This window comes from Nerophis lumbriciformis, linkage group LG26 (assembly GCF_033978685.3).
Source record: "Nerophis lumbriciformis linkage group LG26, RoL_Nlum_v2.1, whole genome shotgun sequence".
In the NCBI taxonomy this organism is placed as follows: Eukaryota; Metazoa; Chordata; class Actinopteri; order Syngnathiformes; family Syngnathidae; genus Nerophis; species Nerophis lumbriciformis.
Window position 1 is genome coordinate 6,448,110 of NC_084573.2, and position 14,391 is coordinate 6,462,500.

The following is a 14,391-nucleotide window of genomic DNA, read 5'->3' on the forward strand; positions in this document are numbered from 1 at the left end:
TAGTTATGCTGTCAACATTTAACAAGATTTCTTCAACTTGGACTTGAAAGCATAAATAGTATAAACACTTTTAACAGTATAACAGTACTAAACAATTCCAATAGATAACATTGGTGTCATTACCTTTTTGTGGCTAAAATCCAAATTTAGCAGCCGCATTAGACTTGTGTTTTTTTGTCCCAACGTGGTCTTTTACATCGCTAATTCCTCCGTGTCCGATCGAAAAATCTTGTCTGCACAAGGTGCAATTCGCGTAGTTTTCACCCTTTTTGGAACGGATAATTATTCCCGGATAGGCTTTTGAATATTCTTCACGGAATGACTGCAGTTTTCTTTTCGGTTTAAGACTCGTTTGCGATTTTTCTCCGGCTGATTGCATGATCGTTCGCTCGTTTGGAAACAACGGGCAACAGGTGCCTCATGCTTGGCAGCGGTGCTATAAATAGCCTCGCGCATGGCATTCGGAATGGCTCGATAGGAAGTTACGGGAAGCAGTGTCGATTGTGATTGTTGTTACGCGATTTCGTGAATAAAACTTTAAAAAAAATTTTTTTTTTAATTAATGAAAAACCGTATTTTTTATCACTGCAACCGTAACCCGGAATAGGTTGATGAAAACCGTACTAATTACGGGAAAACCGGAGTAGTTGGCAGGTATGTATATGTTCCATTGAAAATATAGAACATTACACACGGCGCTCAAAAATCGATCAAAATGTTTTAGCACGACTTTGGTAAGCTATGAAGCCGCACCGCTTGATGTATTATTATGGTGTGTATATAAAGTAAGACATTATCTGCCGTTTTGTTTCACGATATTATGCAGAAGCAACTTTTCTTACCTTCTGGTACCTGCTGATCTGTATTTGGGATCTGCATGAATCCTGAAAAATTGCGCGGGTTTGTATTCTGTGCTGACACCGTAGTCGATAAGCTTCTTCTTTTTCTCTGTCTTCTTGTTATGGGACATTCATCCTCCGCTGTTGCCATTTCTAATATAAAGTAAAGTTCTTACTTATATCTGTAAGTAAACTCACCATGAAAGTGCTAAAACATACCGGTGTAGTGAGTTTACATTATACACCCAAGGAACTTCAGTTATTAGAGAGTTCCGGTCGAAACATTTCCGGCGTTGTTGTTGCACTAGTGAGCCACGGATGAGGAGATGCTGCTCCGTTATTGATTGAAGTAAAGTCTGAATGTCATTAAAACAGTTAGCTCCATCTTTAGACACTTCTTCCACTCCCGTCCTTGCACGCTACACCGCTACAACAACAATGACGAAGAGGATACGCTGGCGAAGGTGAGCCACGTAAATAAGACCGGCTTAAAGATGATCTGTAAAATATAATGTATGCCACATTTTGACTAAAGAACCACCATTACATGTTATGTAGACCACAAGGAAGTCTTTTACATTTAGAAAAAAAAAAAGATAATAATCCGGTGCGCCCTTTGTATGGAAATAGACCTGACTAGACCCGCTCAGTGCGCCCTATGGTCCGGAAAATACGGTAAGTATCTCTTTTTCAAGGTAGTCCTGCACATTCATACACTAGTGTAGGTGCCACTGGGAGCAAGGTGGGTGAAGTGGCTTGCCCAAAACACAACAGCCGTGATTGGGATGGTGGAAGCTGGAATCTGACCCGGAACCCTCAAGTTGCTGGCACGGACACGCTACCATTTGATCCACGCCGCCGCCCTTTCTTTGTATAGTATCTTGAAAAATGACTAATCTGCTCATTTGGGTCGTGCAGTTTAGCAATCAGCTGAACAGTGTGCCCAGGACATCGATTAAAGTGCACTGTACAGGTATCTTGACAAGCGCGTCCATGGTGTCGAACAAAAGTAGTGGTAAAGTAAGCGGTCCTTGGTCCTGCTCTAACGTCTTAAAGGGGAACATTATCACCAGACCTATGTAAGCGTCAATATATACCTTGATGTTGCAGAAAAAAGACCATATATTTTTTTAACCGATTTCCGAACTCTAAATGGGTGAATTTTGGCGAATTAAACGCCTTTCTATTATTCGCTCTCGGAGCGATGACGTCACAACGTGACGTCACATCGGGAAGCAATCCACCATTTTCTCAAACACATTACAAACACCGAGTCAAATCAGCTCTGTTATTTTCCGTTTTTTCGACTGATTTCCGTATCTTGGAGACATCATGCCTCGTCGGTGTGTTGTCGGAGGGTGTAACAACACAAACAGAGACGGATTCAAGTTGCACCAGTGGCCCAAAGATGCGAAAGTGGCAAGAAATTGGACGTTTGTTCCGCACACTTTAGCGACGAAAGCTATGCTACGACAGAGACGGCAAGAATGTGTGGATATCCTGCGACACTCAAAGCAGATGCATTTCCAACCATAAAGTCAAAGAAATCTGCCGCCAGACCCCCATTGAATCTGCCGGAGTGTGTGAGCAATTCAGGGACAAAGGACCTCGGTAGCACGGCAAGCAATGGCGGCAGTTTGTTCCCGCAGACGAGCGAGCTAAACCCCCTGGATGTCTTGGCTCACACCGTCCCTTATGCCACCGAAGATGATCAAGAGAAGAATATCGACCCTAGCTTCCCTGGCCTGCTGACATCAACTCCAAAACTGGACAGATCAGCTTTCAGGAAAAGAGAGCGGATGAGGGTATGTCTACAGAATATATTAATTGATGAAAATTGGGCTGTCTGCACTCTCAAAGTGCATGTTGTTGCCAAATGTATTTCATATGCTGTAAACCTAGTTCATAGTTGTTAGTTTCCTTTAATGCCAAACAAACACATACCAATCGTTGGTTAGAAGGCGATCGCCGAATTCGTCCTCGCTTTCTCCCGTGTCGCTGGCTGTCGTGTCGTTTTTGTCGGTTTCGCTTGCATACGGTTCAAACCGATATGGCTCAATAGCTTCAGTTTCTTCTTCAATTTCGTTTTCGCTACCTGCCTCCACACTACAACCATCCGTTTCAATACATGCGTAATCTGTTGAATCGCTTAAGCCGCTGAAATCCGAGTCTGAATCCGAGCTAATGTCGCTATAGCTTGCTGTTCTATGCGCCATGTTTGTTTGTGTTGGCTTCACTATGTGACGTCACAGGAAAATGGACGGGTGTATATAACGATGGTTAAAATCAGGCACTTTGAAGCTTTTTTTTAGGGATATTGCGTGATGGGTAAAATTTTGAAAAAAACTTCGAAAATTAAAATAAGCCACTGGGAACTGATTTTTAATGGTTTTAACCCTTCTGAAATTGTGATAATGTTCCCCTTTAAACAATATCAGTAATTCAGAACAATATGAGTTATTTCCAAATATTAATTTTACCCTATTGACTGTTGCGTAGATGTCCGGATGGTGAGTCCATAGGTTTTCTCTTTTTTCAAGGTGTAGAACAGGGGTCCCAAACCATTTTTGCTCCAGGAGCCGGTTTAATGTGGGCATTATTTTCACGGACCGGCCTTCCACGTGTGGCAGATAAATACAGCAAATAAGTGCATGAAAAAGGAATATATGAAAAAAACTCACCATAACGTTCAATTGGCGGGAGCCCCTGGCCGTTTCCTTTTGCAAAAAAAATAGTCTCCATAGACTTTTGGTTTTTACTCACTATATGATGGGTTATAGGTGATACATCACATTCAAGGAGAAGAGCATGGATATATAATAAAGCTCAGAATAAGCGGTAGAAAATGGATGGATGGATACTTACTATTAGCTCCCATATATTTCTATGGATTTCTATTTCCATTCTCAAAGTTATGTATTCATATTTTGTGCAATATTTCAGACATAGATATTTTTGGTCCAATTGTCCACGCGTAAATACATCTTATTGCTAACTACTTGTGTAATAGGACTATGTGCACTTTAACTTACTAGGCCAAAGGAGATGTGTATCTTCTTCACTCAGCACAATTATTATATGCAACACTTTAGCACTTCTCCATTTTTAACTACAAACCCCGTTTCCATATGAGTTGGGAAATTGTGTTAGATGTAAATATAAACGGAATACAATGATTTGCAAATCATTTTCAACCTATAATCAGTTGAATATGCTACAAAGACAACATATTTGATGTTCAAACTGATAAACATTTATTTTTTTGCAACTAATCATTAACTTTAGAATTTGATGCCAGCAACACGTGACAAAGAAGTTGGGAATTTGGCAATAAATACTGATAAAGTTGAGGAATGCTCATCAAACACTTATTTGGAACATCCCACAGGTGAACAGGCAAATTGGGAACAGGTGGGTGCCATGATTGGGTATAAAAGTAGATTCCATGAAATGCTCAGTCATTCACAAACAAGGATGGGGCGAGGGTCACCACTTTGTCAACAAATGCATGAGCAAATTGTTGAACAGTTTAAGAACAACATTTCTCAACCAGCTATTGCAAGGAATTTAGGGATTTCACCATCTACGGTCCGTAATATCATCAAAGGGTTCAGAGAATCTGGAGAAATCACTGCATGTAAGCAGCTAAGCCCGTGACCTTCGATCCCTCAGGCTGTAATGCATCAACAAGCGACATCAGTGTGTAAAGGATATCACCACATGGGCCCAGGAACACTTCAGAAACCCACTGTCAGTAACTACAGTTGGTCGCTACATCTGTAAGTGCAAGTTAAAACTCTCCTATGCAAGGCAAAAACCGTTTATCAACAACACCCAGAAACGCCGTCGGCTTCGTTGGGCCTGAGCTCATCTAAGATGGACTGATACAAAGTGGAAAAAAGTTCTGTGGTCTGACGAGTCCACATTTTAAATTGTTTTTGGAAACTGTGGACGTCGTGTCCTTCTAACCAAAGAGGAAAAGAACCATCCGGATTGTTATAGGCGCAAAGTTGAAAAGCCAGCATCTGTGATGGTATGGGGGTGTATTAGTGCCCAAGACATGGGTAACTTACACATCTGTGAAGGCGCCATTAATGTTGAAAGGTACATACAGGTTTTGGAGCAACATATGTTGCCATCCAAGCAACGTTACCATGGACGCCCCTGCTTATTTCAGCAAGACAATGCCAAGCCACGTGTTACATCAATGTGGCTTCATAGTAAAAGAGTGCGGGTACTAGACTGGCCTGCCTGTAGTCCAGACCTGTCTCCCATTGAAAATGTGTGGCGCATTATGAAGCCTAAAATAGCACAACGGAGACCCCCGGACTGTTGAACAACTTAAGCTGTACATCAAGCAAGAATGGGAAAGAATTCCACCTGAGAAGCTTCAAAAATTTGTCTCCTCAGTTCCCAAACGTTTACTGAGTGTTGTTAAAAAGAAAGGCCATGTAACACAGTGGTGAACATGCCCTTTCCCAACTACTTTGGCACGTGTTGCAGCCATAAAATTCTAAGTTAATTATTATTTGCAAAAAAAAATAAAGTCTATGAGTTTGAACATCAAATATGTTGTCTTTGTAGCATATTCAACTGAATATGGGTTGAAAATGATTTGCAAATCATTGTATTCCGTTTATATTTACATCTAACACAATTTCCCAACTCATATGGAAACGGGGTTTGTACTATGGTCACTTTGTTCCTGATCTGCCCTGATCTTAGGTCATCAACCTGCCGCGGACTGCAGATGGAACCTTGCTTTTAGCTACGATTTGGCACCATTACATTTATTATGTTTATTAATGTGCATTGTCCTATGTAACAAAGATGTAACAAACATAGCAAATGGCAGATTCTTATCAGGAGTTTTATAATACATTTATGAACAAGCTTATTGGTATGTCTGGTGGGACTGGCGACAGTTAAGTAGGAGAAAAAAACGGTCGGTTATAAATGATTTAATGTATCTGTGCGGCCCGGCAGCAAATGCGTCACGGACCGGTGCCGGTCCCCGGACCGGTGGTTTGGGACTACTGGTGTATAAGACATCTTGTACTGAGGTGTGTAATAATACAGTAGTGATGTTTTTGTGTCATTGTGACCAAAATGATCACGGTTCTCATGGTTACTTTGGTGTTGTTGAATTTGCTCAGAAAGTATTTATACACTCACACAAATCTTTTGACCAAGTTAGATTTTTTTTTAAACATCACTGAAATAAAATCCACTACTTTGCATGTCTTGTGTTTCTTATGCTTCACTGAGAGTGTTTTAGTCTTAGTATTTTATCTGTGTAAATGGCTAAGCTTTTATTGATTAAAATATTGGTTTGTACTAGGGATGTCCCGATTCGATATTTGGATCGGATCGGCCGCCGATATTTGCCAAAAAATGCGTATCGGCAAGGCATGGGAAAATGCCGATCCAGATCCAGTTTAAAAAAAACTCTGGTCCGTGTTTTCCAACGCACCGATTTAAATAATACATTCCACTTTTCTGCTACTCCGTAATTTCCGTTCCGCATTTTCCAGCACACCTTCAACACATCCACAGGTCTGTGGAATCTCACGCAGTTGCTTTTAGCTGCTGGCATTACACGACAGGCTCTTCTCACTCTTTCCTGTGTCTCCCTCTCACAGACAGCGAGCACACCTTCTTACATACGTCACATACTGTCACGTCATACGTCACATACGTATACGTCCTCCCCGAGCAGAGAGGTAGCAGCATGGCTAACGTTAGCTATGATGCTAGCGCAGCCGCTAAGGTGCGCGCCTGCTCAAACGTCCTCTGCGCACGGCAAATCTATGCCACGCACAAAATCAAATAAAAAAATAAGCGCATAACAATTTTCGACACACGGACACGACAGAGAAAACCGTTTTCGTCATCATTGTTCAAATATTGTAACGTCTGTCGAGACGCTTATCTCCATTCGGTGCCACACGTCCACACCATCAAAATGCTGAGGCAAGAATTTCCAGATCAACACCGTCTGAAAAAATTTGTGATCTATTTAGTTGTGATTTCCTTCTCTGCATGAAAGTTTAAAAGTAGCATATATTAATGCAGTATGAAGAAGAATGTTTTAATGTAGACATGCAAGCCTTGAAAGAAAATTTTGAAAATCAAGACTACATTTCCTGCAAATGGGTGCATTTCTACCCTATATTTTAACTTTGGATTTATTCTCATATCAAACTCTTTTGGCTGTCTTTTTGACACTTACATCCTGCGCCCCCCTCCACACCCTGGATTATAAATAATGTAAATAATTCAATGTGATTATCTTGTGTGATGACTGTATTATGATGATAGTATATATCTGTATCATTAATCAATTTAAGTGGACCCCGACTTAAACAAGTTGAAAAACTTATTGGGGTGTTACCATTTAGTGGTCAATTGTACGTAATATGTACTTCACTGTGCAACCTACTAATAAAAGTCTCAATCAATCAATCAAAACACATAGAATCATCATACTGCTGTGATTATATGCATCAAGTGTTCATTCAAGGCTAAGGCAAAATATCGAGATATATATCGTGTATCGCAATATGGCCTTAAAATATCGCAATATTAAAAAAAGGCCATATCGCCCAGCCCTAGTTTTAATGATGCCATTTCTGTTTGTCATGTATAATTTTGTCTAATTTGTGTTTATCCTTGAATAAACAGGTCAGTTTCTTGTTACCAACCATTGTGTATTATTCAAACTCCCCTAATTCAGCTGGCTAGTTGTTATCAAGAGTACTAAAACCCTTTCCAACATGATCCTGACAACTAAGTAGGCTAAATAACTTTAAACTTTAATACATGCTCGGATAGGCCAGTATCGGTATCGGTCAGTATCGGTATCGGAACGGAAGTGCAAAAACAATATCGGTATCGAATCGGAAGTGCAAAAACCTGGATCGGGACATCCCTAGTTTGTACTGTAGCACTTTAAGTTGTATTTGAATGAAAAAAGTGTGTTGCAAATAAAATCCATTTGAATTTTGTATTACTTCTGGCAGGGGCGCTTTGTCCGACTCTTTTCCCCGGTCCTCAAACGCACAACAAAAACACCTCGTCTCTTTTCCTCTGAGGAAACATTCTAGGGCTCTGGAAACAAACAGTTCTCTCGAGAGGGGCTGGACTCTCTTCCACTCTGGCGTTGCCAGCACTGAGAGGCGACAGTTTAGGGTGGCAATTCTTGTTGCCCCCCGGCTCAAAGTCTGCACGTTGAGTTCAACCCAGTGGACGAGAGGGTAGCTACCCTCCACCTTCGGGTAGGGGGATGGGTCCTGACTGTTGTTTGCGCTTACGCGCCAACGACAACTCAGAGTACCCACCCTTTTTGGATTCACTCGAGGGAGTACTGGAGAGTGCTCCCCCGGGTGATTCCCTCATTCTACTGGGGGACTTCAATGCTCATATTGGCAACAACAGTAAAACCTGGAGAGGCGTGATTGGGAAGAATGGCCGTCTGAACCCGAGTGGTGTTTTGTTATTGGACTTTTGTGCTCGTCACAGATTGTCCATAACAAACACCATGTTCAAACATAAGGGTGTCCATATGTGCACTTGGCACCAGGACACAGACTTTGTAGTTGTGTCATCGGATTTGCTGTCTCATGTTTTGGACACTCGGGTGAAGAGAGGGGCGGAGCTTTCTACCGATCACCACCTGGTGGTGAGTTGGCTGCGATGGTGGGGGAGGATGCCGGACAGACCTGACAGGCCCAAACGCATTGTGAGGGTCTGCTGGGAAAGCCTGGCAGAGTCTCCTGTCAGAGAGAGTTTCAATTCCCGCCTCCGGAAGAACTTTGAACATGTCACGAGGGAGGCGCTGGACATTGAGTCCGAGTAGACCATGTTCCGTACCTCTATTGTTGAGGCGGCCCATTGGAGCTGTGGCCGTAAGGTGGTTGGTGCCTGTCGTGGCGGTAATCCTAGAACCTAGGATGCCGGCAAGCTGAAGAAAGATAATAAGAACCTGTCGTGGCGGTAATCCTAGAACCTAGGATGCAGTCAAGCTGAAGAAGAGTCCTATCGGGTTCTTTTGGCTCATAGGACTCCGGAGGCAGCGGACAGGTACCGACAGGCCAAGCGGTGTGCGGCTTCAGCGGTTGCGGAGGCAAAAACTCGGACAGGGGAGGAGTTTGGGGAAGCCATGGAAAACGACTTCCAAACGGCTTCGAAGCGATTCTGGACCACCATCCGCCGCCTCAGGAAGGGGAAGCAGTGCAGTGTCAACACCGTGTATGGTGGGGATGGTGTTCTGCTGACCTCGACTGCGGATGTTGTGGATCGGTGGAGGGAATACTTCGAAGACCTCCTCAATCCTACCAACGCGTCTTCCTATTAGGAAGCAGTGCCTGGGGAATCGGTGGTGGGCTCTCCTATTTCTGGGACTGAGGTTGCCGAGGTAGTTAAAAAGCTCCTCGGTGGCAAGGCCCTGGGGGTGGATGGGATCTGCCCGGCGTTCCTTAATGGGGAACATTAGCACCAGACCTATGCAACCGTCAATATATACCTTGATGTTGCAGAAATAAGACCATATATTTTTTTAACCGATTTCCGAACTGTAAATGGGTGAATTTTGGCCAATTAAACGCCTTTCTATTATTCGCTCTCGGAGCGATGACGTCACGTTGTGACGTCACATCGGGAAGCAATCCGCCATTTTCTCACTTTCGTTGGTGTGTTGTCGGAGGGTGTAACAACACGAACAGGGACGGATTCAAGTTGCACCAGTGACCCAAAGATGCGAAAGTGGCAAGAAATTGGACGAAATTTGTTCAAAATACGAGGCTGTGGGGAAAGCCGACGAAATGGTCAGTTGTTTGTTCCGCACACTTTACCGACAAAAGCTATGCTACGACAGAGATGGCAAGAATGTGTGGATATCCTGCGACACTCAAAGCAGATGCTGACATCAACTCCAAAACTGGACAGATCAGCTTTCAGGAAAAGAGAGCGGATGAGGGTATGTCTACAGAAGATATTAATTGATGAAAACTTTATTCATTACTCGCGGTTTTACGTAAATTATTATACATAAACTGTGTTTACCAATAATTTAGCTTAAAAACATTTAAATGCAGACAGCCCTGAAATGGGCTGTCTGCACTCTCAAAGTGCATGTTGTTGCCAAATGTATTTCATATGCTGTAAACCGAGTTCATAGTTGTTAGTTTCCTTTAATGCCAAACAAACACATACCAATCGTTGGTTAGAAGGCGATCGCCGAATTCGTCCTCGCTTTCTCCCGTGTCGCTGGCTGTCGTGTCGTTTTCGTCGGTTTCGCTTGCATACGGTTCAAACCGATATGGCTCAATAGCTTCAGTTTCTTCTTCAATTTCGTTTTCGCTACCTGCCTCCACACTACAACCATCCGTTTCAATACATGCGTAATCTGTTGAATCGCTTAAGCCGCTGAAATCCGAGTCTGGATCCGAGGTAATGTCGCTATATCTTGCTGTTCTATCCGCCATGTTTGTTTGTATTGGCATCACTGTGTGACGTCACAGGAAAATGGACGGGTGTATATAACGATGGTTAAAATCAGGCACTTTGAAGCTTTTTTTAGGGATATTGCGTGATGGGTAAAATTTTGAAAAAAACTTCAAAAAATAAAATAAGCCACTGGGAACTGATTTTTAATGGTTTTAACCCTTCTGAAATTGTGATAATGTTCCCCTTTAAGGCTCTGGATGCTGTAGGGCTGTTTTGGTTGACAAGACTCTGCAACATCGCGTGGACATCGGGGGCGGTACCTCTGGATTGGCAGACCGGGGTGGTGGTTCCCCTCTTTAAGAAGGGGAACCGGAGGGTGCGTTCCAACTATCGTGAGATCACACTCCTCAGCCTTCCCGGTAAGGTCTATTCAGGTGTACTGGAGAGGAGGCTACGCCGGATAGTCGAACCTCGGATTCAGGAGGAACAGTGTGGTTTTCGTCCTGGTCGTGGAACTGTGGATCAGCTCTATACTCTCGGCAGGGTCCTTGAGGGTTCATGGGAGTTTGCCCAACCAGTCTACATGTGCTTTGTGGAGTTGGAGAAGGCATTCGACCATGGGGAGTGCTCAGAGAGTATGGGGGAAGAAGATGGATGGATGGATGGATGAAACATTCTCACCCTTGTTTAATCGCCTCTGCCAAAATTGTGGTTACGATTAAATGTTATTAATTCTGCAGCCATACTGTCAATCATAGGCACCAAGACGGACACACTGGATTGCTTAACCCGGCAGCAAGACGCCAATTCGAGCAGATCAGAGATAAAACAAGACATGAAGCATTGATACACTTGACAGCTGCAATATCAGAGATGCAGAAGAGCAAATATATCTCCACCTTTAGTCAAGTTACAAACATTGTATTAGATGATATGTGGATGTTGTGCTTACTTGGACTGTGATGAAGCTGTGAGGACTCAGGTGTTTTGTCTTCAGTCTTCCCAGAGACAACTGTCAGTGGAAACTTGGTGAGATCAGCCTTCTCCTGCCCTGGAAGACACTCTCCCACCTGGGTGATCCACACTTCCTCCTCTTCCTCTTTAATGTGGCGGGGCTGTGGCTCCCCCTCTTTTTCCTTATTGTGGGGGCGCTGCCGGACGTCTGTTGGGTGAATGAGTAAATACATGTAATACAGAAGAGATATAGTTTTCGACTGACACTGCAAACACAATGAGATTTGTGGTGTTTTCATTTGTGTCGCGTTAACATCCAATTAAAACATGAGGAATCATTTATTTTGTCCCGGTCACAAGCCATTTTAAGTACGAGCCAGTATTGATCAAAACATTCCTAAAAGACAAATCAGAACGTTACATTCCACTGGTGTAAAGTGAGTAACCATTGTTTTTCTTTATATATATATATATATATATATATATATATAAATAAATGTCAACCTACTACACCCAAGCCTTATTTCTACCTTTAATATTTAATTGTATAATCCTAACCATTAGTAGAATAGCATGGAAAAACAATGTAAAAAGTCCAAAAAGCTTAAAAACATTCTTAACATGTTTTTTGTTGTATAATCGAATACATTTCTCCTCTTTTAAGTGATTTTCGAGGGTGGGCAAAAGGGAAATCTTTCCAAAACATGTTTTACTATGTGGTGTTTTTATGGAGTATCTCCATCAACAATTCCTCTTTAGAGCACAGCTCCCACATTCACTTGGAGACCATCTACGACACGCTGAAGGAAAGTCAGTCACCTTTATGTTCTTTTTCATAGGGGACGGCGTGGCCGTTTGGGGAGAGTGGCCGTGCCAGCAACCTGAGGGTTCCTGGTTCAATCCCCACCTTCTACCAACCTCGTCACGCCTTTATGTCCTTGAGCAAGACACTTCACCCTTGCTCCTGATGGGTCGTGGTTAGGGCTTTGCATGGCAGCTCCCGCCATCAGTGTGTGAATGTGTGTGTGAATGGGTGAATGTGGAAATAGTGTTGACGCGCTTTGAGTACTTTGAAGGTTGAAAAGCGCTATACAAGTATAACCCATTTACCATCAATAAATCAAGTGTTGACTACTTTGTATGTTGTAAGATGATTGACAATACATGTTTACTTTCACTTATTGTTATCACTCACTGAGATCGGTAGGTCGTGAGTTCAAACCCCGGCCGAGTCATACCAAAGACTATAAAAATGGGGCCCATTACCTCCCTGCTTGGCACTCAGCATCAAGGGTTGGAATTGGGGGTTAAATCACCAAAATGAATCCCGAGTGCGGCCACCGCTGCTGCTCACTGCTCCCCTCACCTCCCAGGGGGTGGAACAAGGGATAGGTCAAATGTGTGAGTGTGACAATCATTGGTATTTTAAAGGCCTACTGAAATGCGATTTTCGTATTTAATCGGGGATAGCAGGTCCATTCTATGTGTCATACTTGCATTTCGCGATATTGCCATATTTTTGCTGAAAGGATTTAGTAGAGAACATCGACGATAAAGTTCACAACTTTTGGTCGCTGATAAAAAAGCCTTGCCTGTACCGGAAGTAGCAGACGATATGCGCGTGACGTCACAGGTTGTGGAGCTCCTCACATCTGCACATTGTTTACAATCATGGCCACCAGCAGCGAGAGCGATTCGAACCGAGAAAGGGACGATTTCCCCATTAATTTGAGCGAGGATGAAAGATTTGTGGATGAGGAAAGTGAGAGTGAAGGACTAGAGGGCAGTGGGAGCGATTCAGATAGGGAAGATGCAGTGAGAGGCGGGTGGGACCTGATATTCAGCTGGGAATGACTAAAACAGTAAATAAACACAAGACATATATATACTCTATTAGCCACAACACAACCAGGTTTATATTTAATATGCCACAAATTAATCCCGCATAACAAACACCTCCCCCCTCCCGCCCATATAACCGCCAATACAACTCAAACACCTGCACAACACACTCAATCCCACAGCCCAAAGTACCATTCACCTCCCCAAAGTTCATACAGCACATATATTTCCCCAAAGTTACGTACATGACATGCACATAGCGGCACGCACGTACGGGCAAGCGATCAAATGTTTGGAAGCCGCAGCTGCATGCGTACTCACGGTACCGCGTCTGCGTATCCAACTCAAAGTCCCCCTGGTAAGAGTCTCTGTTGTCCCAGTTCTCCACAGGCCAATGGTAAAGCTTGACTGTCATCTTTCGGGGATGTAAACAATGAAACACCGGCTGTGTTATCCGGCACAACAGTCAAGAGGTGCATTCTACGGCGGGGGTGCGTTATCCGGCACACCACCTGCCGCAATACACCGCTTCCCACCTACAGCTTTCTTCTTTGCTGTCTCCATTGTTCAATGAACAAATTGCAAAAGATTCACCAACACAGATGTCCAGAATACTGTGGAATTTTTGTGATGAAAACAGACGACTTAATAGCTGGCCACCATGCTGTCCCAAAATGTCCTCTACAATCCGTGACATCACGCGCAGGCGTCATCATACCGAGATGTTTTCAGCAGGATATTTTGCGCGAAATTTAAAATTGCAGTTTAGTAAGCTAACCCGGCCGTATTGGCATGTGTTGCAATGTTAAAATTTCATCATTGATATATAAACTATCAGACTGTGTGGTCGGTAGTAGTGGCTTTCAGTAGGCCTTTAACTTTATTGATCCATGTAGGTCAGGGCCAGGAAGTGAAATTAGCCATGAAACTATGAATTATGTTAATCCATCCATTCATCCATCCATTTTCTACCGCTTGTCCCTTTTGGGGTCGCGGGGGTGCTGGAGCCTATCTCAGCTGCATTCGGGCGGAAGGCGGTGTACACCCTGGAAAAGTCACCACCTCATCGCAGGACCAACACAGATAGACAGACAACATTCACACTAGGGACCATTTAGTGTTGCCAATCAACCTATCCCCAGGTGCATGTCTTTGGAGGTGGGAGGAAGCCGGAGTACCCGGAGGGAACCCACGCATGAAAAATATATTTGGTGACTGTGTGAGTTTTGTGTAAACATGTTGATACACATTGTTACACACTGAGAGGAACATCAACCTCTCTTAAATATTGTGTGTCTGAAACTGTCTT

General features: G+C 43.3%; 2 protein-coding genes across 3 annotated transcripts in view; both read right to left on the reverse strand.

Annotated features, from left to right (window-relative positions):
• Positions 1 to 14,391, reverse strand: part of LOC133623983 (uncharacterized) — a 185,528-nt gene that overhangs the window by 108,691 nt on the left and 62,446 nt on the right. The gene's annotated exons all lie outside the window — the stretch shown is intronic.
• The window catches only part of LOC133623984 (uncharacterized), a 75,836-nt gene that overhangs the window by 59,601 nt on the left and 1,844 nt on the right, over positions 1 to 14,391 (reverse strand). Inside the window, exon 3 of one of the 2 annotated variants that reach the window (XM_061987548.2) lies at positions 11,239 to 11,448. The exons of the other annotated variant lie outside the window; for it this stretch is intronic. Within the exon in view, the coding sequence (XP_061843532.2) occupies positions 11,239 to 11,448 (210 nt within the window). The remainder of the gene's footprint in view (positions 1 to 11,238; positions 11,449 to 14,391) is intronic. 2 annotated transcript variants of the gene reach the window in all.